Source organism: Hippoglossus stenolepis, chromosome 2 (genome assembly GCF_022539355.2).
Source record: "Hippoglossus stenolepis isolate QCI-W04-F060 chromosome 2, HSTE1.2, whole genome shotgun sequence".
Taxonomy (NCBI): Eukaryota; Metazoa; Chordata; class Actinopteri; order Pleuronectiformes; family Pleuronectidae; genus Hippoglossus; species Hippoglossus stenolepis.
The window spans coordinates 20243130-20266445 of record NC_061484.1 but is presented as its reverse complement, the minus strand read 5'-3'; the positions used below and the strand labels follow the sequence as shown (position 1 = coordinate 20266445).

General features: G+C 41.4%; 2 protein-coding genes across 2 annotated transcripts; one reads left to right on the top strand and one right to left on the bottom strand.

Annotated features, from left to right (window-relative positions):
- The first annotated feature begins 775 nt into the window (after positions 1-775).
- On the top strand, positions 776-7064 carry LOC118121887 (caspase-6). The gene is made up of 8 exons (XM_035178118.2): positions 776-861; positions 1082-1123; positions 3044-3086; positions 3194-3343; positions 3534-3610; positions 3786-3961; positions 4061-4211; positions 4773-7064. The coding sequence occupies exons 1-8, from the start codon at positions 837-839 to the stop codon at positions 5006-5008; spliced, it is 900 nt and encodes a 299-aa protein (XP_035034009.1). The 5' UTR covers positions 776-836; the 3' UTR covers positions 5009-7064.
- A 125-nt stretch (positions 7065-7189) lies between these two features.
- LOC118121880 (calcium uniporter protein, mitochondrial) lies at positions 7190-23316 on the bottom strand. The gene is made up of 8 exons (XM_035178105.2): positions 22768-23316; positions 11071-11137; positions 10797-10964; positions 9018-9122; positions 8740-8900; positions 8398-8601; positions 7986-8102; positions 7190-7495 (listed from the first exon to the last, which is right to left on the bottom strand). Exons 1-8 carry the CDS (start codon positions 22873-22875, stop codon positions 7418-7420), a joined length of 1008 nt encoding a protein of 335 aa, XP_035033996.1. The 5' UTR covers positions 22876-23316; the 3' UTR covers positions 7190-7417.

Sequence of the window (23316 nt, the reverse complement as noted above, 5' to 3'; positions counted from 1 at the left end):
CATGCTTATCCAGGTAATTTTTTATGATCGATGATTTAATGATTTGTTAATCGATTAACCAATAAGTTGCTCAACCAAAAATAATTAGCAGCTGTTTTTTAAAAATAATTAAGTAATCATTTCAGTATTTTTCACACAAAAAAATTATTAAAAAATACCAAACATTAAGTCCAGCCTCTGAAATCTGAGGATTTGCTACTTTCCTTCGTCATAAAAGATTTTGTAAAATAACAGTAACCACAATCATAATAAAATAGTAATATATTTCTTTTGAACTGTTTAATAATAAAACAAAATATATGTGGCATGTTTTTGATGTTTCGTAGAGAAGTGAAACTTACATTTAACGTGATCTTAATCAAATTAAACTGAATCTGTATTATTATTGATAATGATAATTGATAATTATTAGGAATAGAACAGGAAGTAAATCCTAAAATGTCATTAGTTGTAGATCTTGTCTTAAACTCACTGTTTTTTTTTAATTGTCTTCCACACTTCGGCTGGTGAACGGGCATTAAACTGGATTCTACGTGATAATACCAAGGTCTGAAGTTCAGTTGTCTGGATTAGATGTTAATCTCTGCTCATCTGGTCACTTTAATTGATTTATTAAATCGCTCTACCTGAGTTTCACGTCGCAATGTGGCAAACACGGAAGTCCCGGCCGTCCGCCTTGGAGTGACGGAGGCGAGAGCCAACCGCGTTCTCCGGTGGTCTCCGTCGGCCAATGATATCGCGTGTGGGGGGAGGGGCTAAACCTTTGGCTCGTCGGTGTTTCTTTTGGCGAAGGGACTTCATTTTTCTGTCGGAGGAAGGAGAGAGGAGCTGGGATCATGTCGTCGGGAGACTCACTGGAAGGTAACACCTCTACACGTTTAGTAAACACGTCCTCTCTGGACTCTTGTTTGAGACATTTTAAAAATACACGAGTGAATACTTTGCATTTTCCCGACTTGTTTCTCCTGCAAACGCCGCGACGCCTTAGATCAGAGTCTTCAAAGCCACGACAATGGTTTCTAATGTCATCCAAACCATTTCAGTGTCAGCATGTGATTGGTGTTTTGTGTCATCTAACCAGGAACTGTTGCCAGAGACAGCCACACCGCAACAGACAGGGCTGGTGAGTAAAGTCCACATTCAATTAACCAAACAAAAGTGAAACAAGCCCAGGTAAATGTTTGGAGAAAGCAGGTTGTATTACCCATAAGGTCAAAGTACAGTCAATTCAAACAGTGAGATCAATCAGCAACCCAGACTTTACTATTCCTGCATGTTTACTTATTTATTCATATAAGTTTATTTTATTCATCGACCAAACAAAACAATTTAAATGCAAACACATAATCTCACATTTTTAATGAAAAGGAGCAGAAGGATATGTCAGGACATGTCAAGATATGTCAGGATATCACTTTCGTTTCCTGTCATCTAGAAACTTAACAGGAATCAACAAAGTTTGGAGTGAACACTGTCACTGTCCTGCTTTGTTGATTGTTTTGCTTTGATTATCTTGAGTTTATGAATTGTATGTCAAATGTAACAAAAGCTACTTTCATGAAGGCGGAGGTATATTGTGTTATTGTGCGTGTGTATGTGTTAGCTAGGTGTTCCTAATAAACTGGCAACTCTGTATAAATCACTCAGTAGAGCCCATACCTCCACCGAGGCCCTACAATTTAAATTCACTAGATCTAGATCTACATAATGAATTTGCGCATGAATTATTCTCTGTGAAGTCAGGGAACATTTTTTGAAAAAACACCCTATCCCGCAATGTTAAATAAAGTGAAAAGGAATGTGGGATCCTCCCGTTGAACTGGTTCCACACCAAGAATTTAACGGGTTCTTCTTTGGGTCATGCCCCACCCATCCCCAAAAGATTCCATGGAAATCAGTTCAGTAGTTTTTCTGCAATCCTGCTAACAGACAGATCAAAACACTAGGATGGCGTTCAGTAGAGCACATACGTCCACCGAGGCCCAAAAGTCCACTTAAATTCTAACAAGCTGCACCAAATCTTTTGCGTAATCAAACAAACCAAGAATCAAACAGACGGGGGATAAAAACCTTCTAATTTGTCAAACACCCGCCCGAGCTGCTGCCTCCACACACACACAGTTTACATATTTGTAGGGTGGTGTGTGTGGAGGTGTCACTTTTGGCCTCTGGTCTTTGCCAACTTTCTCCACCTGTCATCCAGCCATTGAGGACGGAACAATGGCTGCTTGACCCCAACCCCAGCAGCAGTGGAGCACCACACGCACCTGCAGTTTCACTTCAGCCTGAAAAAGGCTCAATCATCCTATGTTAGTTGGTTTAGCTTTATCTCAGGTCCATAGCAGTATAAAATATAAACATAACACAGAGCAAACATTCAGAAATAGAATCATCACATGAAGAGTAGTGTCGTATCTGTTAAGGTTGTATACATTTATACATAAAAGGTTCTAAAAAGTACTACTTTAAATCATCTGTACACATATTTAAATTTGTCTGCAAACAGTTTACAGCCTTGACGCTGCAAATCCTCATCATCACATAAATCACTTCTAATGATGTGACATAAAATATAATTATAATACTTTATTTATCACCTGGTCTGCCATAAAAATTATGGAAAATGATTTCAATGAGCGTAATGTATTTTCAACAATAACTATTAAAGGGCTTTCCGCAGGTTCTTTAAAAGTCTAAAATTCAATAATCAAAATTTCAAGCCTTATAAAAAGTCGTAGATATGTTAAAATATTATGCAGGGGTCTGCATAGGTTTTAAATATGTTGAGGTAGGTCTTGATTATGTTAATGTATTTCTTCACTCCACTCCACTCGAGTATAAATAATTCTCGGACTCCGGTATTCATTTATATCTGTCGTACTTGACATAGATCTCGAATTTGTATTCATTATGGTCGTATAAAGTCTTTAATTTATCTCGTTGAAACCTGTAGAAACCCTGTATAAAGCCAGACTTGTCTTGTTACTATACTTGTATTCTACCTCGTTACGTAGACTATTCATATATGTTATGTTTCTTATAGCATGCACGGAGAACCTAACGGAGACAGATGCCTTTATCAGAAGGTAAAATAAAGGTTTCTGTTTGTTACTGTGTGTTCACTGTCATGAAATTCTCACTTCACTCCGGTCCGGTACTCGTGTAATACTCAACTGCTTTATTTTGAAATCAGCTCTCTAGCTCTGGATCCTGCAGAGGAGTACAAGATGACCAACAAGCGACGAGGCCTCGCGCTCATCTTCAACCAGGAGCGTTTCTTCTGGCGCCTGGGCTTAAACGACCGGCACGGAACTAACGCTGACCGCTACAACCTGGAGAGAAGGTATCACTTGGCTGCGGGGGGGGGGGGGACACTGTGTTTAGAATGACTGTGTGCTTAAGAGCAACCTGTCTGCACCTGTTTTGCAGCTTTACGTTTAAGAGTCTGTGGTAACATCTTGAATTACCAGTGTTTTCCGTGCTTCTTGTGTTTGTCTTTTCTCACTTGCTAAACCAGTTTTCACTTCCCTCAGGCTGATTGCTCTGGACTTTGACGTGAAAAGTTATGATAACTACAAAGAGGAGGAGGTCTTAGAAATAATCAATTCAGGTAAACACACACGATCGCCTCTCAATGACTCGTGTATATTCATGAGGTAGTATAATAATTAACTATTACTAGTACTATCTAAACTACTAGTTTTCATTCGGACATGTTTCCTTGCTGTATTGTAGTACTCGTCTCATTCAGTTCTACAATTAACAATTACCGTCCGTCCCACCAGCTGCCGGCGCCAATCACTCAGACGCAGACTGCTTTTTGCTCATCTTCCTGAGCCACGGTGAGAACAACCACGTTTATACCTTCGACGGCAAGATCGCCATCCAGGACATCACAGCCATGTTCAAAGGAGACAAGTGCAAGAGCCTTGTAGGAAAACCAAAGATCTTTATACTGCAGGTAACTAATATAAGAACATGACAACATGCAGTATTACCAAGCTTGATTTTTGAAATCTTCGCAAACTTAAAACGTGACCGTGGCTGTGTGTGTCACCAGGCGTGCCGCGGAGACAAGCACGATGACCCAGTGACGGCCTTCGATGCAGTTGACAGTGAAATAAAGACGAATGAGGTGGTGGTGGATGCCAGCGCCGTCTACACCCTCCCTGCTGGAGCTGATTTCCTCATGTGCTATTCTGTGGCTGAAGGTGAGCTGTGGGTTTAACAGTCATAATCTGCTCTGGGGCGGGGGGGGATTCACACTAAAGCTGCCCTCAGACATGCACTGAAGTCTGAACATTTGTGTCAAAATATCAAAAGAAAATACAAATTCACAGCAGGTTAGTTGGCATTTTGATTAAGTTTCTAACACAATGAACGATGCACAAGTGGAAAAAATATCGTAATTAATTAGAGGTGTCGTAAATAACAAAGAACGCAAGTATCTGAGTCAGTGGCTCAGGACATTTTCCTGCCAGACAAACCCTTAGAAAAATATCTGGAAAATGTCAGAGTGAGCCCATGTGAGAATACAGCAGGAAATCTCAGGATGAAAAAGCGTTGCCACTCACGTAGAAGACACCATCGAAGAAGTCAATTTGGAAAGACAAAGAGATTTGAGAGCTTTTCGTGATAAGGTTTTGGACATTTTCCTGTTGTTGTGAACACGTCTGACCCGGACAACATCCAGAGTTTGTGTCTGAAACAGCTTTAAAGTCACTGTATTTCTGTCCAGTCAGTAAGCATCCTCTTCTGTGTCCTTTGTTAAGGCTACTATTCCCACCGGGAGACCATCAATGGATCCTGGTATATCCAGGATCTCTGTGAGCTGCTTCAGAAGTTCGGGGATTCCCTCGAATTCACAGAGCTTCTCACGCTGGTCAACAGAAAAGTGTCAATGAGGAGCGTTGGGAACTCTAGTGACCGGAACGCCATCGGGAAGAAGCAAGTACCTTGCTTTGCTTCAATGCTCACCAAGAAACTATACTTCAGACCCAAAAAGTAACAGTCTCTGATCTCAGTCATTCAATTAGCTGTTTTTTTTTATTGTTTCCTGTGCAACAGGTTCTGTTAAATCCAGATATAAATGATGTTTTTCCTGTGGTCCACTTCTGTATGTTGTTGCTGAGCACCATTATTGAACGATGCACTCAACAATCAGCTAATTTAAAGGTGTAGAATTTCCAATCAAATCAGTGGTTATAAAATAACAGGAATGTGCATTTCCCCTGAAGAGGTGAAATGTGAAGTTTCTCCCGGGCTCAGGCGATCGCACCTGAAACCTGTTTCCCAAGTTTCACATTGACAAATCAGTCTTCATATCTGGGTTGAACCATGACTCAGTTTATGAAGGGGATTTTAAAGGTTTGCATCAACGTGACAGGAGGATCAAGATGCTGATAATATCAGAGGTAGAGGCGATGTGGTTACTGACCAGGTGCCTGTAAATCAGTGAATGATTTGCAGACTTATCTACTGTACTTTACCGTTTCTTTCGTGTTAATGTGAACATGAAACAAGTAGATAAGATGAGGTTATAATGTAATCCAATACAGCAGCCCTGCAGTATTTACCTCGGCAGAGGAGGTTATGTTTTCTTCTGAGTTTGTTGTTTAGCAGGATTATACAAACACTAATGAACAGATTTCCATTATATTGTGCAGGGGCATGGCGTGACAAAAAGGGAGGATCTAGTATTTTTCTCACAGGGCGAGATGGAGCGTTAGCCTTGGTGTAGGTATGCTCTCCCTGAGTGCCTTCTAAAGCTGAATCAGTATATTGGAAACTCATCACAGCTACATGTGTGCAATAGATATATTTAACAAGTCTTACCTGCAAACTCAACTTTAATACTCGGCACAGCTCTGTGTTTTCAGCGTACTGTAGCACAGCCACTCAGATTAATGAGTTGGTAAAAGTGTATGAACTCGATTATCCTTTAGCAAAGGCCACATGTGTAACATCATTAAAGTTAATATAATTTTTAAGAAATCAAATATTAAAAAGGAGGGAAAGGAGCCAAGTAAGCATCTTATATAGCAAATGCTATATATGTTATATACGCTGTTATTTAGTGATTAAATTCAGGATCTGGGCAAATTTCCACTTGTGCTATTTCCTGGTGGAAGCCCTGAATGCATCTTTACATATTTATAGTAAATGTATTTTACCAGATGATTTCATTTTCTACCCTTTGAGAAGCTGTCTGGCCCAAAATGTCCAGTCTCAGGGTGACTCCATATTTAATTTTAACTTTATAAAGACAAAAATGAAGTGAATGCAATTTTGCTTGAGGCTTTTTTTTTATGCCAGAAATGTGAAATCAATGGTTAATCTCTTGAGATATTAATTCGTGGTCGTCATGTATTGTATCGCTACATGTTGTAAGATGTTCCTTCCTGTTATTTTATCCAACCACTGTAACACTTAACTGCAAGATGACCAAGGACCACCTTCTGTGTTAGCGAGTCTCCATTGCCTTGTTTAATCCAGTTTCAACCACTGTGGTGCCACAACAATATTGTCTTATTCTCTTTTTGTCTCTGCTGAAAATGTCAAATGACATTTGTTTTTTTTAAGCTGTAAAATCTGTTTTTTGCGAGGCAGTTGACATCACAGCACAGCAACCAGGTACCAGTGCTTGATGATACGGATGATATTGTTCACATCATGGTTTAACTGTCTCTATAAGCACCAATGATCACGTAAACGCATTATCCAGGGACAACGTTAACAAGCTGTTTGTCCAAACCCCCGCCACCAAAAAGGGAATCCATGTTTGTGCTGTTCTTTGTGTGGCGTAGCAGTTTACAGTACTACGTTTTAATATTGCGTATTTGCACCCAAAACAGCAACAAACGACAATGTGGAAAACTACCTCAGGGAGAAGGGGTGTCCTGTTCTAAAACACGTACTGTGGACCTAAAACACTTTCAGCTGTGTTGCATGACCAATACTCAGGAAATACATAACTACCAGCAAACGCTAATTCTGTATTTTTGTGGTCTGAATCTTTTGACTTTTTTTTTTCTTTTTTTACAATAAAATCTGTGTGACATCAATTTTGTTCATGTGATTATTTTAGAAATTGTTTGCAAATCTTCATCCACTAAAAGAAAACAGCGTCATTGTGTCTACTGGCATCAAAGTCTCTGAGATTTCAATAAACAGACGTCAGAGACAGACAGGAGATGCTCCCAGTGCTGGGGAAATACTCTTTATTTCAACAGTCTTCAGAGTTAGTATTTTTCTCAGAGATATTAATGGCATCATTATCAATATTGTAAACAAAACGCAGAATGATATTGATTCCTGGTTAAAAAGGGACCATTATCAAAAGAAAATGTGTTTTTGCTCCTTAGTGTGTGTGTGTGTGTGTGTGTGTGTCAGTGACTCTTCATGGCCTGACTTTGGTTCATGGCTTTGGCTGAATCTGTTCGAGTGGCAGCTGAAGTTCAGTTGGATATTTCAGGCGTCTCAGATCCTCCTCCACCTGACACAGAAAACAATCGCACACAGAACACTTGTCGTTACTAATCATTATTTCTCTGGGATTTAAACATCCAAGTGTTGAACCCTCTTGAAAACTGTTTTCTCGAAGGTTACATGTTAAGGCTGGAGCATAATCACTGGAGGATAATCGAGCCAATGTTAAACCCAATTTTGCCGACTATGTGCCCAAATAATCCTGAAGTGTGGGGGGGTTTACAATATAATCTTAATGCTACCAATTGAGTCGGAGCCTCCCCGATAATCGGCTCCGACAGAAACCCACAACAGTGAGAGAGCGAGACAGTGAGAGCTGACCAAAAACAACAATAAATCTCCAACTCGCCTCCAGTTTGAACTGCAAAATGTATTTGCTTCTCAGCCATGACTACATCCATATTTTTTTTAATTTTTAAATGTGACTCTTCATTGTGTATCTGTAGCTAAAGATTTAGCTAAATGGGAGATAGTAAAAACTCGACACATCAACTAACCTGAGCCATTTCATCCTTCAGTTCGTTGTATCTTTCCACACTGAATCTCTTCCTGCTGGCCCCTTTATAAAAGTAATGAAGGAACTGCCTGTCTTTAGCCTCTGGGTAGATATAATCCTGAGGGAGAGAAGAAATGATGTTTGCTGTTAATGTGGAGAAGAAAACATCTGTAAACAAATGCACGAGTTTGCACAACTGAACTTTTGGTTTAACTACTTTGAAGAAATACACTTTGTGGATTGTGATAATTTGCTTTCTTAGTGATAGATGAGAACCACCTATCCCATTAAACGGATAGGTGTGAGTCTGGTATCCATCTCCTCATCCAACTCTTGGCAAGATACAATCACATTTCCCAAAATGTCAAACTATTCCTTGAGTTATATTTGGGATATATGTCCCTGTGGCTTGCCTGTTTGGTCATGACGTAATAGGCAAAGACTCCGATGCTGGTGGCGTAGGTGATGAAGTAAGTGACAGGCTCCATCACGTCCCACGAGTAGACCCACCAGGTGAGCCAGGCCAGAGCTCCACCCTGCACAGACAGCAGGGCCATGCCGGTCCAGAGAACCTTGGAGCTGTGGAACTCTGCTGATTGAGACAGCTGAGCCTTCATCTGTCAGGAAATTATACAAGGGGGACTGTTTAACGGCTGATTCGGGACAGAGATGAAATCTTTCAATTTCCAAACACTGTCCTAAAAAGAAAGACTGACAAATGCATGTAGCGGCAGATAGAAAGGTGCATGTACTACCTGCTCTAGAGGCGAGAGTTCTTGTTTGAGGTTGTCCAGTTTCTCCAGCAGCTCCCTCTCTTTCAGCATTTGGTGCTCGGGCATGTGGAGCGCTGTGTGCAGCAGGTGCACAACGTACTTCATGTCCTCCAGCTCCATGGCGAGCTCGCTGGATGCACACACTGCGATAGTGGGCACAAGGAGTCAGGAATGGAGAGATAAATCCTGCTTTTTATCATCATGTGTAATTGAGAGGCAGGCAAAATTATCTCATGGTGGGGATGAAATGTGTTTCATACCCTTTTCAGGTGCTTTGACACCGTAGACGGCATCGTTGATGACGAGCTGGAACTCCTTTTCCAGCAGAGCATCGATGAGCGTGGTGCTGGGTATGTGCTCTCCGTCTGTCGACAGAAGACAAATAGAGAACTCAGTCCTTTTACTGCGATCAAACAACTTTCTGTAGGAATAGTTTTCAGACAGACTGCTCACATTAACACCAAACACAATGGAATGCTCAATAGTTCACTCTAGCATTAACCTCAGACATTAAACTGCCAGACATAAAGTCAGTGATTTACAGCTTCAATAAAGGTACCTGTATAGAAATTTGATATATGGGCGAAAATAAACTTATGCTGTGCAGTTCTACCACGTCCCATTTCATGAAATAATAAAACCCGACCTATGAACCTCCCTTATCTACTTAAAAATACGGTTCAGCAGCTTCTGAACAATGCTCCTGCATGTTGTACTGGTAAGGTGGAGGCGATGGCCAGAGTGCTAAAGAATTAAAAGCACGTTTTTCCAGTCTTTCCAGAAACTGTCCTGCATTGCGGACAAAGACAAACACCCCTGGAACTGTGTTGTAAACATTTACTGAACACAATGTTATACATCTGGCCTGTATTGCACCTTTTCTGTAGTTTTTTCTTGTGAAATGTAAAATAATCTGACCTTTTTAATACTTCATATAAAAGCACATCAAAATGGAAAATCACTCAAGTTAATAAAGCACATCTACATTACAGAGGTTGAGGTTACATGTAAAGGACAAGGATCAAAACCAATGAAAGAGCTATATTTTGTTTATTCAATCCATCCTTCTTTGTCCAAACTGTTATTCTTGCAGCTCACGTAGCCTTAAGCCTCTAAGCACAAGCAGAGACAAAAAGCTGGTGACAGCGATCTGATCAGCATATTCCTCACACCACACCCTAAGTTTCATTTTCATTTTCAAACCTGAGCCTCGACAAACACTGATCCAAGACTGATCCAAAAGTTTATCAGATTTCACGTGAACAAAAGGCTTCTAACAACGTTTTTTTTGATACGCAGCAGTTCCCCACAAAACCTGTAAACAGACTTTAAACATGTGAATCAGTGGAATTGTCCTTTAACCTGTGTTAGGGGTCACAAACAGACTATGATAAAGTTTGCATGTTAAAGCAGTGCTGACCTTTTGTACTAGAAAGTGAAACAACTCACCAGCAGTGCAGTATTCATGTCTTTTAGTTAAATAAAAGGTAGAAATACACACAGTATGAACAATACTGTTAGAAGTAAATGTCACGCATTGTAAAAGTAAAAGGATGAACACGGATAGAATTAAACAGGCTTCAAGTAGCAAAAGCAAAAGTGTGGCCTTTTTACAGGATCGGAATATTTCACTGGATTATAATTTCTGATGCAATAAAAGGACTTTGTTGCAGCAGCTGGTAGAAGTGGGCTAATTTCCACTACTTTATATATGGCTGGTAGTTTAATCTATTACAATACATCACCATTTCTTAATTGATTTATATTTGCAACTTGTATCTTGAATAAATGAAGTGGTGTAGTAGAGTAAGTAGTAGATTATCAGTATAAAGTAGCATAAAATGAAAATACTACAGGTTTTATTGTTTTATTGTTTACTGATTAACTTTTTAAAACCTTTACACTTTACTCTTGTGAACGACACACGACCCACTGAACCTGGCTGCAACAGAAAAAACGACCAGACTGACTACACCTGAAGAATGTGGTCCGCCCATTGTGTGCGCAGCTAACACGTGCCTCGTCATTACGATACATACCCTTGGAGATGATAGAAGCAGTCAGTCCAGGGTCCTCTCTCTGCAGATCTGTGATCAGGTCTCCCACGCTCATCAGCATGGGCCGGAGGAAGAACAGACAGTTCTCGTTCCTGGATGGCAACGGGACCTCCAGAACCAAACGGCCATATTTGTACCTCACAGACACATCTGCAACACAAAGAGGAGGGAAAAGAAATGTACTTTTAGAGGGTTTGGTCCCACAGCCGTGTGTCAGGGAACAGTTCTTTATGTGGATGTAGTAACAGTATATTACCACTGGAGGACGGGAGTGTGCTGTAGAAAAGAGCTTGATGTCCAAGTGGAGGCCACCTCTGCTGAGCCTGAGAAGAGAAGGAGGGAGGGACAGAAAGAAAGACAGAGACAAAGAGGACATTAAAACACAGTGAAAAGACTTTTGCCAGCTTTGTTATGAGAGTTCAACAGTAAACCTCTCCTTCAGTAAACAGTGGAGAGTAAATAGATGCAGCGCCTCTTGAAGAGGAGGTCACGCTGCCAGCAAGCAGCATCAATTAAGCTCTCTGTGCTTTGGCCCCTGCTCTGAGAAAGCTTTTACCTTTATACGATTCTCTTCCACTGCAACAATTGTGCCTTTTGAAATGCCTCTCACTCCCTTTCCAAACAGTGAGTAACCTGATCAACCGGGAGTATTACTCTGCAGATTACACCGGCTCTTTTTCGCTGATGCACGATTTTTCATTTAAATTTAAGCCGTCGTATTTAATGAAGTGCCGGTGTGCGAGTGCTATCGCTCCCCAAGACCTCGAGCGTGTCTACACTCCTGGAGGTAATGGAGAACCCACTCATAAGGAAGACTTGATTATTGTAGACAGCTTTATTCTCCGTCTTGTGCTTGTTCATTCCTATGGCGTCGTCCTTTTTTACTTTAAACGCTAATGCATACGTCTACTCAATATTTAAAGCCCCTGGGACGTGACACAAAGCATGTGAGCTGAAGATGTTCCAAGACCGCTTTTCCCTTCCCAATGCAGATTCCGACCTTGACTTTGTGCATCTGCTGACACCGAGCACCAATCTTATGCCCATGCATTAAAAAAATAACAGCCTATATAATGTATTTTAACCCTGTATGGAAGTGATGATGATTGCTACTATTGCTGTTTGGCCTGGCTCAGGTTAAACCCTTTGAAAAGCAAATACATACACAGAATTATTAACAGAGAACATCTTTTATCATCTAGTTTAACAGTCATAACTGAAAAAGATCTCAAATAAATAAATATAGGAATACACAACAATCAATAGCTCGCAACTAAAGTCTATATATTAATAAATTAATATTGCCAAATTGCTGCCATTTAAGCTAGCTCTGGCTGACGCTACACTACACTACAGGAGAAAACCGTCAGTTTTCTGTAACCAGCATTACCACAGGCCAAGCAAACAGCCCATTCCAAACAGGCATGTTTAGAATGGCCACTGCACTAATGTCTGACGTGGTATTGGATCAGTACATAGATCTGCATAATCGCCGATGTCCAATATGCAAATTTCCAGTCATTTCGGAGGCATTTCAGATGTAACATCTCAAATGGTAGGTCCAGTCATAGCAGGGTAATGATTCACAATAATACGTCCTCCAGTTATATACTAACATATACCAACAGTAACATCAACAACAGATTCCTCCACAGTGGTCAGAAGGGACCTATTTGAATACGTCTTAGTCCAACCAGCAACCAGGGATGTGGGGGCCTGCGTCCTGCCCCGTTTATTCGATCAATATCGCATTAAGGAGGAGGAAGAGAGCCGCCCATTTTCATGTGGTGAGAGAGCAGACCAGCCTGAAGGCACAGAGGCGAAGCAGAAGCCGGATGTGCAGTTCTTCACACTCCAATGGTTTGGAGCAGGAAAAATAATATTCACATTCTTAATGAGCAACTGTCCACATGACTACAGGGTTCTGTCTCCCGGGTCTGAACCGCACACTGACAGAGATCGAGGAGGTGAAATATCACAAGGGCATATACGCCTGAAAATATTTTTTTGATGTTTACTGAGGATTACAGGCATTTTTGAGCTGCATGGTTTTGGGAGCTTGCTAATGAAGTAATGCATCACACTGTGGAGGAAAAACGGGATTTTATGAATGCTGCAAATCCTAACAAGAGCCAAACCAAGTGATCCCATAGAGACAAATTCAAGCAGCTTGTGTGAGATCTGCAGATGTTGTTTTACAGCTGAGAGCCGTCAGAGCCTTACCACCTACACATCAGTGCACCCGGTCTCCAGTGAGGCCTCGGACTTTACTGAAGTATAATACTAAATCCGTGCAGACCCCCATTAAATAAAAAACAGTGAGGACTGAAATCCGAGGGAGGCATGAATGTAAAACCGTAACAGCTGCCACGATATAAATGGTACAGAAAATATCTGACAACTGAGAAATGTGTACTTTCTCACAGTGTTTATCACAGCACCCATGAAAATCTTCTGTGATTTTTTAGGTACAGACATATTCCTGGACTTTTTCCGATGCGTTCACAACAACCGGACCGTTTCCCAGGAACGTTCAGGTGGGGGGTGTCGTCTGGTGAGACCAAGCAGGAGGCGGGACATGACGTATTTATTGTTTACAGCACATCATCACCTGTATCAGCCCTTATCGCCAAAAGCTCTCAAATCCTGTTGTCTTTCCATGTTGACATCTTTGCCGGCGTCCTCTACATGTTTGGCGCGTCTTTTGCATTCAGAGATATTTCTTCCCTTCTTTCAGTTTTGCCTCTGTCGTACATTAGAAACGTCATCAACAAGCCCACTCACTGGCTGTGGATTTTCCTGCTGTATTCTCACATGGGCTCACTCAAGAAAAGCTCAGGAAAATGTCCGGACTTTGTGCATTTATGAAAACAGCTTATGATAAACAACCTGCCACAGCATTTTATAGGTCACCCCCGACTGCCCCAGCCATAGTGGGCGCAGGAGCTGACTGTCGACTTATAAAAAGGTGCTGACTGTCGACTTATACATTAGCTGCATGGGCATAAAATGCTTGTATACAATCTCACTCTCATAAGCAAACACCTCTGGTTAGAATTGTTTAGCAGTGGAGTGAGCTGAGCGACATTTGCACATTCTCGTCCTGGAAATGTGACTAGAGTAGAAATGGAGCTAAGCATCAAGGGGGACAGCCAGGCTATTTGTCTCTTTACTGAAGGGGAGTGTAGTGTGTGTGTGTGTGTGTGTGTGTGTGTGTGTGTGTGTGTGTGTGTGTGTGTGTGTGTGTGTGTGTGTGTGTGTAAGATCAGTGACTCGAGTCAATTCCACAACTGATTGCCTCAAGGCAGTTTATATGCTGGATGCACACATACCAATCCCATTCTAAATCAACTGAATATGGCCAGTGTGGCAGACAATGCTGCTGCGTGATGAATAATAGTCATTTTTCCAAAGCCTTGCCCTGTGTTATTACTTCCCTCACCTAAGTGTGGCAGTTACAAATGCTCTCGCACACATCACGGCAGAAAGATGTTGTTTATCGCAGCAAACACAATTAAATGGAAGCTATCTCAGGGTTGCATTCACTTGAGAAAAAAACTTCTGCTACATTTTCTTTTTCTGAATTAACAGAGAGATCAAAATCTTGTACTTTCCGTCCAAGCAATCCCTGCAGTGCCAGAGCGAAGCCGAAAAAATAATAACAATGTCATCTATATGTACACAAGCATCTCCCAATGTCTCTTAAGGGACATATTTGCTTCAACGCTCTCAAAGTTGGCTAAATGAGAGTTTCTCTTGGGGAAAAAAAACAAGAGCTGATTTTTTTAAATGCACCAAGGAGGTAATGTTTTCATCTGCAATTGTTAGTAGGTGGAAGGATGCGTTATGGGTCAGGACAGAACCCATTACATTTTGGTGTGGATCCAGGATTTCTTTTATTCACTTTAACATTGCGAGATGACAACAATAATTCATGGATCTTGATTAGCTAAATCCAGCATGTTTGGGGGTCAGGTATTTGTGTCAGAGTGTGTTCAACTGGTGCAGAGCCAGAAGAAGATCTGGATCTAGTGATCTTTAATGTGGTTTTAAGAGGAGACTGCTGGGCCTCGGTGGATGTTTGCATTCTACTAAGTGCTTTCTAGTTTTTCTCCTGAGATAATCTTTTGGATTCAGAAAAACAGAGCAGATTTTTTTTCTCAAATGAATGAAATACATTTCCATAAATAGAGGCTGGGATTTATGGCATCATGATAAATGTTACATTGTTATTCATTTTAAGTTTTAAGACTAATTGTTGCCCCTGAACAAAGGTTCTGGTTTTAAACATATAAACCATCTATAAGCCTTATACTTAGATAGATGAAAATCCTATTGTGATAATCATTGAAATTGTTCTATGGCCCAGCCCTAGAATTGCATACATAATCAAAATTTTCATTGTGGCTATTCTCATGGAGAAAGACAGACACACCTTTCTAAACACATACAGCATTGTAGTGCCTGAACAAGCCGACATTGCGAACCCACGAGTAAGAGGCCATCACGCCCTCATCACGTCACATGACACATAAGAGCCTGTGGAGAGGAGCGGGACACTCTGCTACACTTGATGACTAACGTCACCCCTCACTGCTCAATTGAGCGTTTGTCTGCTTATCGAAACAAAAGCCCATTACTGCAGTGCTCAATATTCAGAGTGCAGGGTGGTCGCAGGCTATTCATTGTCCTTTGCACATTTTTTGGGAAGTCGATTTTGCCGCTGCGGGGGAACAGCGCTGCACACCTGCTCCTCAGCGCCACATAATTTCCCCCAACCGTTCTTCGTCGATACAATCCACTGAAGGTGTATTTACACCCTTTACACACATATCTTATTAATGACCTGCCAACAGGGCGGAGGAGGGAGGGCAGAGGAGGGAGAGAGGATGGGGTGTGAAATCCGGAGCAATGACAAACTGCCATGTCCCTCTTCTGCAGCAGGGCAGGTCTCTGCTTCCTGCTCGAGATATGATCAGGGTTATCACGGTGAAAAGCAGCCTCATTTTCCCTGCAGTCTCGCAGCAGGTCACTTCATTATGAATCCTGTCACAACTGAGCTATGGCTTGTTGTGTGTGCACTGTTTCCCCTCCTCCCCTCATCACAGGTTTGACGCCACAATGCAAAGGTAAAGTGAGTTTTTGTGCATGCACGTGTAATCACAACAGAATGATTTAGATCCTGCATTGTTGCAGACACGGCTCGAAAAAGAAGGAAACGGGAAAATGTATACATGCTTGCGACAAACTGGCCTTAAGGCTGGGGTGAGAAACGACAGCTGCCAAGAGGAGAAATTGATTTATTCCCCCGTTGACATCATGAATGAAGCAGCCAGCCCTCTACCATGAAAAAGATTTGCAACGAAGCATTCGTTATCCAGTTAATGATCTAGTCAGGTTAGGAGGACAAAAGGTTAATCGGAGCGAGGTGCTGACGACTGAATGAAGAGAACAGAAAGACAGGGTTTGTCTCTGTATCGCACATCGAGAAAAAAGGAAGAGGAAAAATCTCTCCTGCAATTTGATGAATGTTTGGAAAACACTGAAAATCAAAACTATAAAACTGTCAAAATGAAAGAAAATGTTTGCAGACGGAAAAATAACACAGGATAATAAGATGTAAAACTGTGTATACACAAAATTACTGCAAATTCAAAGCCAGATTTAATTGCTTTGATAGACAATAGGAGTGTGAAGACGGACTTTAGTCAAGCAGGTCCAACAGGCCGGGCCTCTCAGTCCCTGACAACTTTCCAAATAGTTACTCACTAACAAGAACTTCTCATCTGCATCTTCACTGCAGCCAGAAAGTGGAGTGTGGTGCAGGATGACGAGCAGAGGCAGGACTTTTATTTCTTTATTTGCTTCCTGAGAGCAGGACTTTTGTTCACAGTAAATCACTACTCGACCCCAATTGAAGTGTGTTACTCTAAAGCCCAGAGGAACACAATGACGGCGCTGAATGCTGAAAAGATTGGCAGAAAAGATGGGGACATTGATTTGGTGTTTGCAAAGGTCCACAAAAAGACAGATTTAAAAAGGACCAGCATGTAGGTTTAAGGGGATCTGTATGCAGAAATAGAATATAATGTGTATATAATAAATACAGTATATCATAGAGCCTGAATATATTGGTTGTCAATAATATCAGCCGATATGAGCATTTTGGTATGAAAGTGCATTTATGAAAAGTTTTATTTTACAGAATGCAATACAATGCAGATAGGATGTGAACTTAAGTTAAAATATATATCCATCAGCTGATATATCAGTATCAGATCTTTTTTATTCCTCAACATTGGGATTGGCTAAGATCGTCAAAATCCGTATTGGATCTCGCTCTGATATTTAAGTCTATACAGTAATCTACAAACTAAGGGCCCCTTCCCTGGAGTCCACCATGTTGCACCACTATGTTTCTACAGCAGCCTAGAAAGGACAAACACTGGCTCTAGAGAGGGCCTTTTATCTCGTATTTATAATAACTGGAGGCCATCACAGGTTTTGCTACTCAGGGAAGGGAGATTCAGCTGGTTGCAATCTGCAGCCTCGCCGCAAGACAAAAAAACCACTTCCCTGAATTAAAAAAAGACACAAAACTTTTCCACTGCCAGATTCTGTGAATCATATTTCCCTTTTGTTCACACAACGGCAGGCTATGCTTCATCACAAGGTTGAATCAGGACAGGAAACGCTGCAGAACTAGTTTGTCGGATAAAGAAAAAGTCATCAGATTTTGTCGGTAGAAAGATAATACAGGGGTGGGGAGGGGTATGACATGAAACTATGGTTGAAATTTGAGATAGGTGTGGTTATATGGTATTATGAGGCTTAACCACTAGGTCAACCAGATGCCCCAGTCAATACCAAAGATAACTTGGCCGCTGTGTTACTCTGCACTGGTCCTTGACATCTACACAACTCTGAAACACATGTCTGACAAACTCCCTGTGGGTCATGTCCACGTGCTTATTCCAGTCCTTTTCTATTTCTGTGGGAAGCTGTCCTATTAAAGAACTGCCTCTGTGGCGGGCACGTCCTTTTTCTTGACACTAAGAAAACAGTCACGTTTACTGGAATATGACATTGTTCATCTTTACAGCAAATTGTCCGTCCATACGGTGAAAGGTACCAGACAGCATATGGAGCCAGAGGTCTGTGTGGGGTTAAAGGTTTAACAGATATTTGTCTTGATTACAGCAAAACAAGTTTTCATTTAATCACACTCAAATGTCAGCAAGCCAATAAAGGTGTAGGGAGTAGGGATGGCACAGTGTTAACGCTCACTGGGTCATAAACTCTTGACAACATCGCTGTGACCGATTACACTTGACATTTAACAAAAACAGAGTCTGCTCAATATCTGCAGTGCATTAACTTTAATCCTTAATGTCAGATTTCACTGTGGGCAGCTCCACTCTTGTGGTGTGCCGAAGGTGTGTGTGTGTGTGTGTGTGTGTGTGTGTGTGTGTGTGTGTGTGTGTGTGTGTGTGTGTGTGTGTGTGTGTGTGTGTGTGTGTGTGTGTGTGTGTGTGTGTGTGTGTGTGTGTGTGTGTGTGTGTGTGTGTGTGTGTGGGTTAGATGGGTTATCTCCAGATGCAGAATCCTTCATCACACAACATTGGCACATTGCCTCATCAAGCTCCTTTTGGCATTCAGGTTAAATCTGAAGTGTTGCCAAATCTGCACTTTTGTTATTTTCTTTGACACCAAATCCTCTGCTGTTGTCTTGCTGGCCAACTCTCCTCGCATCACTTTACTTCTCTGTGACACAACTGTGTTCTACACTCGCAATGCTTTACCTTTATGACTTTAGTCTCTAATATTGACAATTAGCATTTTACAAATTGGATTTCTCTATTTTATGAACAAGCGTACTTTGGTTTATATGCGAAAATGAACAAAAAACTAGAATGACACTCAGTAGAGCGTATACCTCCTCCAAGGCCCAACAGATCCATGAATTATTCACTGGGAAATCTGTGAAAATGTTGGAAAATAGCCCATCTCACAATGTTAAAGAGTTGTTTTTGTGTAATCTGGCTTACAAGCAAACACACAAACCAACAACTGACAGGGGTGAAGACAATTACCTCATCGGCAGTGTAACACCCTGTAACACCAACTACCGACAAAACAGTTTCCTCCTTATTTGTACCTGTAGAACTCTTGCCTTTTCACAAAGACCAGAGTTGTCACTCCACACTGAGGAACAGAGTCACTTCTTTGGAAATATGTTGAATTGCCATCAAATCAACAAGTTTCAAAGGGAAAATATCTCCTTTCTTCATCTTGTTTAGCTTCCTGAAACTTTCAAAACTGGATGTTCAGATAAAAAGCTGATATTAATGCTTTCATCTGACTCTGGAAGGAAACTGCAAACAAAGGTAGAATTTCCCAGAATGTTATACTGTGTTTTTCACGTGTTACTGCTAACACAGGATATGAAAAATCTGCAGTCGCTGCAAACTCGATCTCACTTATCTGCATTAAGAACACTGCAGGTCATTTCAATTTCTCAAAGCGCTGCTGCTCTGCAAAGTCGTATTTCAAGCTGCATCATACAATGTTTATCTGTGTAGTACAGTCTGCAGAAGAGAAACAAATAATCTCAAAGAACCAGAAGTTACTGGTTATAAAAAGCCCAAATCCCTGAAGGTTCTTTCTCTTCCTGGAGGCAGTGCGGATGTTAGAGTATTATGTCTTCTGTGGACTCGGTTATTGTTACAATATTATCAAAGAAATGTGAAAAAGGATATGACAATAACTGCAGCAAAACATTGTATCTGAGTAACTTGAACCATCATCTACACACCAATCAAATTATCTCTGCTAACACTAATCTACACACCTTATTAGAAATAAAAAGACTTGGTTACATTGCACATTTACTCCTTCATAAACTGCACAGCTATGTAACTCTAGCTGGCGTATTATTTTACAAAATATTTTGATACTGTAGCTTTTACTTTAATTAGCTTCATCTTTCCCCTCACTCTCTGAGTGTGCTATGCACTAAAAGCCCAAAGCAAATTTCTCGTATGTGGAAACCCTACTCAGTTAATAAACTTGATCCTGATAAAAAAAGTAGTCATTTGCTCTCTGGATTCTGAAAACTGATTTTCTACATAGTAGTATAATTCCGACTTGTCTGTGGCTGTTTTCTACAGATGTTGTGCCAGCCTATTTTAAACTAACTGTAGTACCGCCACTCTGATAAAACACTTGACCTGGATGTTTTAAATGATGTTCAATATCTGAATCTTACATTTTTTGTGAGGAAAATCCTATAAATTTCCACCTGGATTCTAGGAACTGCACAATATCCGCCCATTTTAGCTTTAAATTGATATTCCACCTAAAATCTATCTTCTGATTACTAAACACTCACCCATAGGCTGTGGAGGGGTTAAAGACGCAGACTGTGAAATTGCTCTGTAGTCTATACTGTCTCTTAGAGCGCACATTACTCTGTCAAGGCCCAACAGTCCTCTTAATTTAAATCAAGCTGCACCAAATTTCACACACTCAAAGATTTCAGGTCATGGAATTCCGTTGAGTTGTATTTGTGTAATTTTACTTGCAAAGAAAACGATGGACAGTGGTGAATACAAAACCTTCTCGGCATAGGTTACAAAAGAGGGAGAGAAATACCCCCAAAAATAATGCTTTGAAGTCGGATCCATCACAGAGAACAGACCCTGTATCCAGCTTCTATGGATTCCACTGGTGACTGCAGTTTTCAATGCAGAAAACAAGAGATTGTCTATACCATTACAGTATACAATCTAAATGAAAGTACGTCTCCAGCATAACCCACTTATCTGCTATCCATCAATATGATCCCAACATGACCTTAACCAAATTCTGGTGAAAAATGACTTTTAAGGGACATACTATTAAGTTGATGTGTTGAGTGTGTTTGTACCATTAGAGGTCAAAATGGGTTTTGCTGTTGTGTTAGCAGCTGTAAGAGCACTGCTATTATGTCCTTTGAAAATAGGCAAACTGCAGCTCTGATTTTACATATGTTCAAGTCTAAAAATAGAACTCATCTTAGCCATCCTCGCATGTGGGAGTGAGTCATGACATCCTGCCGACCAGATATAATGTTTGTGTTTTTATCCCAAGCCCAGAAAGCTGCCATTTTCACTCAGTGGGAAGACAGTTGTGGCGCGTAGCAACACAATTTGCCCTGTTCTCCCTGCACTGTCAGAGATTTGAAGTGTCCAGTTGGGATCTGCCTGCTCACGGCTCAGCTGACCTCTGCAATTCTTTGCAGCGGGGTGGTACCATGGATAATAAAATGTAATTAATTGAAAGTGGCCCAATTTAACAGCCTATTCAAGTGTGGTTAGATCTGCACCACAAAAACCTCATGCTGATGCTTTGATGCAATGAGCGTTTTCACTTTCTGCAGCATCTCCGTCCAGCACTACACTTAACAGCTGATTGCATTTGATGATTTACACAGACATATTCCTCATAGCTTTGACTCTCCTATTATGATTCATAGTGGACTATATATACAGGCCTGCACCTGATGATGCACTATATGATAAAATGAGATATTGACCCTTCTGCTGGGCATGCTGCAGAGCATAGCCATGTTAGTGATGCCTACTGGGATTGTGTAGTGTAAAGGCTGATTCATGGTTCTGAGTCAAAGCTAGGCCCTAGGTACGCACGTAGCCTATGCACGTGGCCTACACACGGGGCCTAGGCCATTGTGAGCATCCATAGTTGTGCGTAGGTGTGTGTGTCGCTCTGCAATTACACCGCCGAAATGCTAGTAGGCGTGGAGCCGAAATTCTAGTGGCCGTAGAGTTTCTAAGCTACCGTGTAGAGTTTCTTCTGGTTTACACTTATTTACAAATGTGTTATCTGTTTACTTCAGAACAATGGCGAGTGTTATCATGTTGGAGTTGGAGCTGATGGATGTTGAAGAGCAATTACTTTTTGTTGAAGAGCTGCAACGAAGAAAAGAAAGACGTCGGAGGAGATAGTCTGTACGACCGTTAAACCTAGTGACGAGAAGCGGGAGATTACGGAAGTACTGTCTATACTACCAAGGTGACCAATCACAGCTCGCTCTTCAATGCGTAATTACATTTTTCGGGAAAAGCATGTCAGGGTACAGCATAGGGTACACGTCTATGTGAAGGTATATTCGATGCAGAAGCATGAACTGGGCTTTAAGAAAGTCTCTACTTAAAGTTTGTGAGTATAATTAGCAGCATTTTCATGGTCTCTTTCTCTAAACGGCTGACTGAGCAGCTTTCTCAGGGGAGTAATTGAATGAGCTCTGCTTTCGAGATGAGATAATGTTTAGTTAATGGTGAGTCCTGCTCACTTTTCAGGGCAGATGGGCTTGATCGATCATTTAGACTGTATGTAACCCCCCTGTGGAGGTAGGTAATGCACCTGAGGGATTCCTGAAAGTCCTGGATGAAAATAACAGGACACAGAAGGATGAAGTGAAAATTAGATCTTTTTAAATAAGGTTTACATCAAGACATGTAAATAAACGTGGCCAGGTGTTGGAGAAAAGAAATAACGGATGGAGAAAAATATGTATAATGTTTTTCTTTTCACCACTGAAAATAAAAATATATATACAAAACAATAGTTATATCAATACATGTCACGTTAAACAATAAACAAATTTGAGGTAGATCAAATATGTGTCATCCCTCCTCAATGTGCTGACATGGTGTATTACGTCAATATTTATCCAACCTTTGATATTTAGTTTTTGATGAAATCGCGATAATTATCGATATCGTTTTATCGTCCAGCCCGAAACAAAGACATAACTTCGCTGTTCAAAGCGACCAAGTGTCCCCAACTCCACTGTTCCCAGAGCAGGAAGTCGTTCAACTTGAATAGTTTTACAGGGACATTAAAAAAAACATAAGCCGAATTACAATAATTAGTCAAATGAGCCTTTTACCGTGTGAAGAAATGCAGCCGGACGTTTGGCCGTGAGTCCGCAGCGAAGAGGCTGAACACTTCCCAAAAGTCTCGCCATAACTTTGCCAACCATCCGCGCCGGAGCCATCGTCAGCCGTTCACCGTGTCAGCCGAGTGGTTCGGGGGCATTCCGGGTGGAAAAACGCGTCCACGGCGAGGGAACCAGAGCGCGGTGCTCCGGTGGAGAACAGGCCGGTGGGTAAATAACAACAGATGCGGTGTTAGCAGCTACGGGACGGGACAGAGGGAGGCGTAGCCCCGGAGACTGAGCCGCAGTCCGCTTCCTCCTCACTGACAACATGCGCCGCGTCTGAGCCTCCTCACTCCGGTTTCATTTGTCCTTGTCCGTCCCTCCCTGTTTCCTCACTGGTCTGTTCAATGAAGCGGCCCGTCAGCAGGGCAGGGAGCCCGGGCAGCAGCTGAGCAGGATGAGCCCTCCCAACCGGGGGAGTTCAAACTACAGGGTCCCCAACCACCGCACCTCGATTAGCACAAGTTAGCTAAAAGGTGCTCGTGTGTAAACAGCAGC

What these genes read in the sequence shown, in the direction of transcription:
- LOC118121887 (XM_035178118.2), top strand. Translation starts at nt 837, where the DNA reads ATGTCGTCGGGAGACTCACTGGAAG. An exon ending in GTCGGGAGACTCACTGGAAG is followed by an intron (nt 862 to 1,081) that starts GTAACACCTCTA and finishes TCATCTAACCAG; the next exon opens with GAACTGTTGCCAGAGACAGC. An exon ending in CGCTACAACCTGGAGAGAAG is followed by an intron (nt 3,344 to 3,533) that starts GTATCACTTGGC and finishes CACTTCCCTCAG; the next exon opens with GCTGATTGCTCTGGACTTTG.
- LOC118121880 (XM_035178105.2), bottom strand. Translation starts at nt 22,875, where the DNA reads ATGGCTCCGGCGCGGATGGTTGGCAAAGTTATGGCGAGACTTTTGGGA. An exon ending in TGCTTCTATCATCTCCAAGG is followed by an intron (nt 9,123 to 10,796) that starts GTATGTATCGTA and finishes TTCTGTCGACAG; the next exon opens with ACGGAGAGCACATACCCAGC. An exon ending in TGTCAAAGCACCTGAAAAGG is followed by an intron (nt 8,901 to 9,017) that starts GTATGAAACACA and finishes CCACTATCGCAG; the next exon opens with TGTGTGCATCCAGCGAGCTC.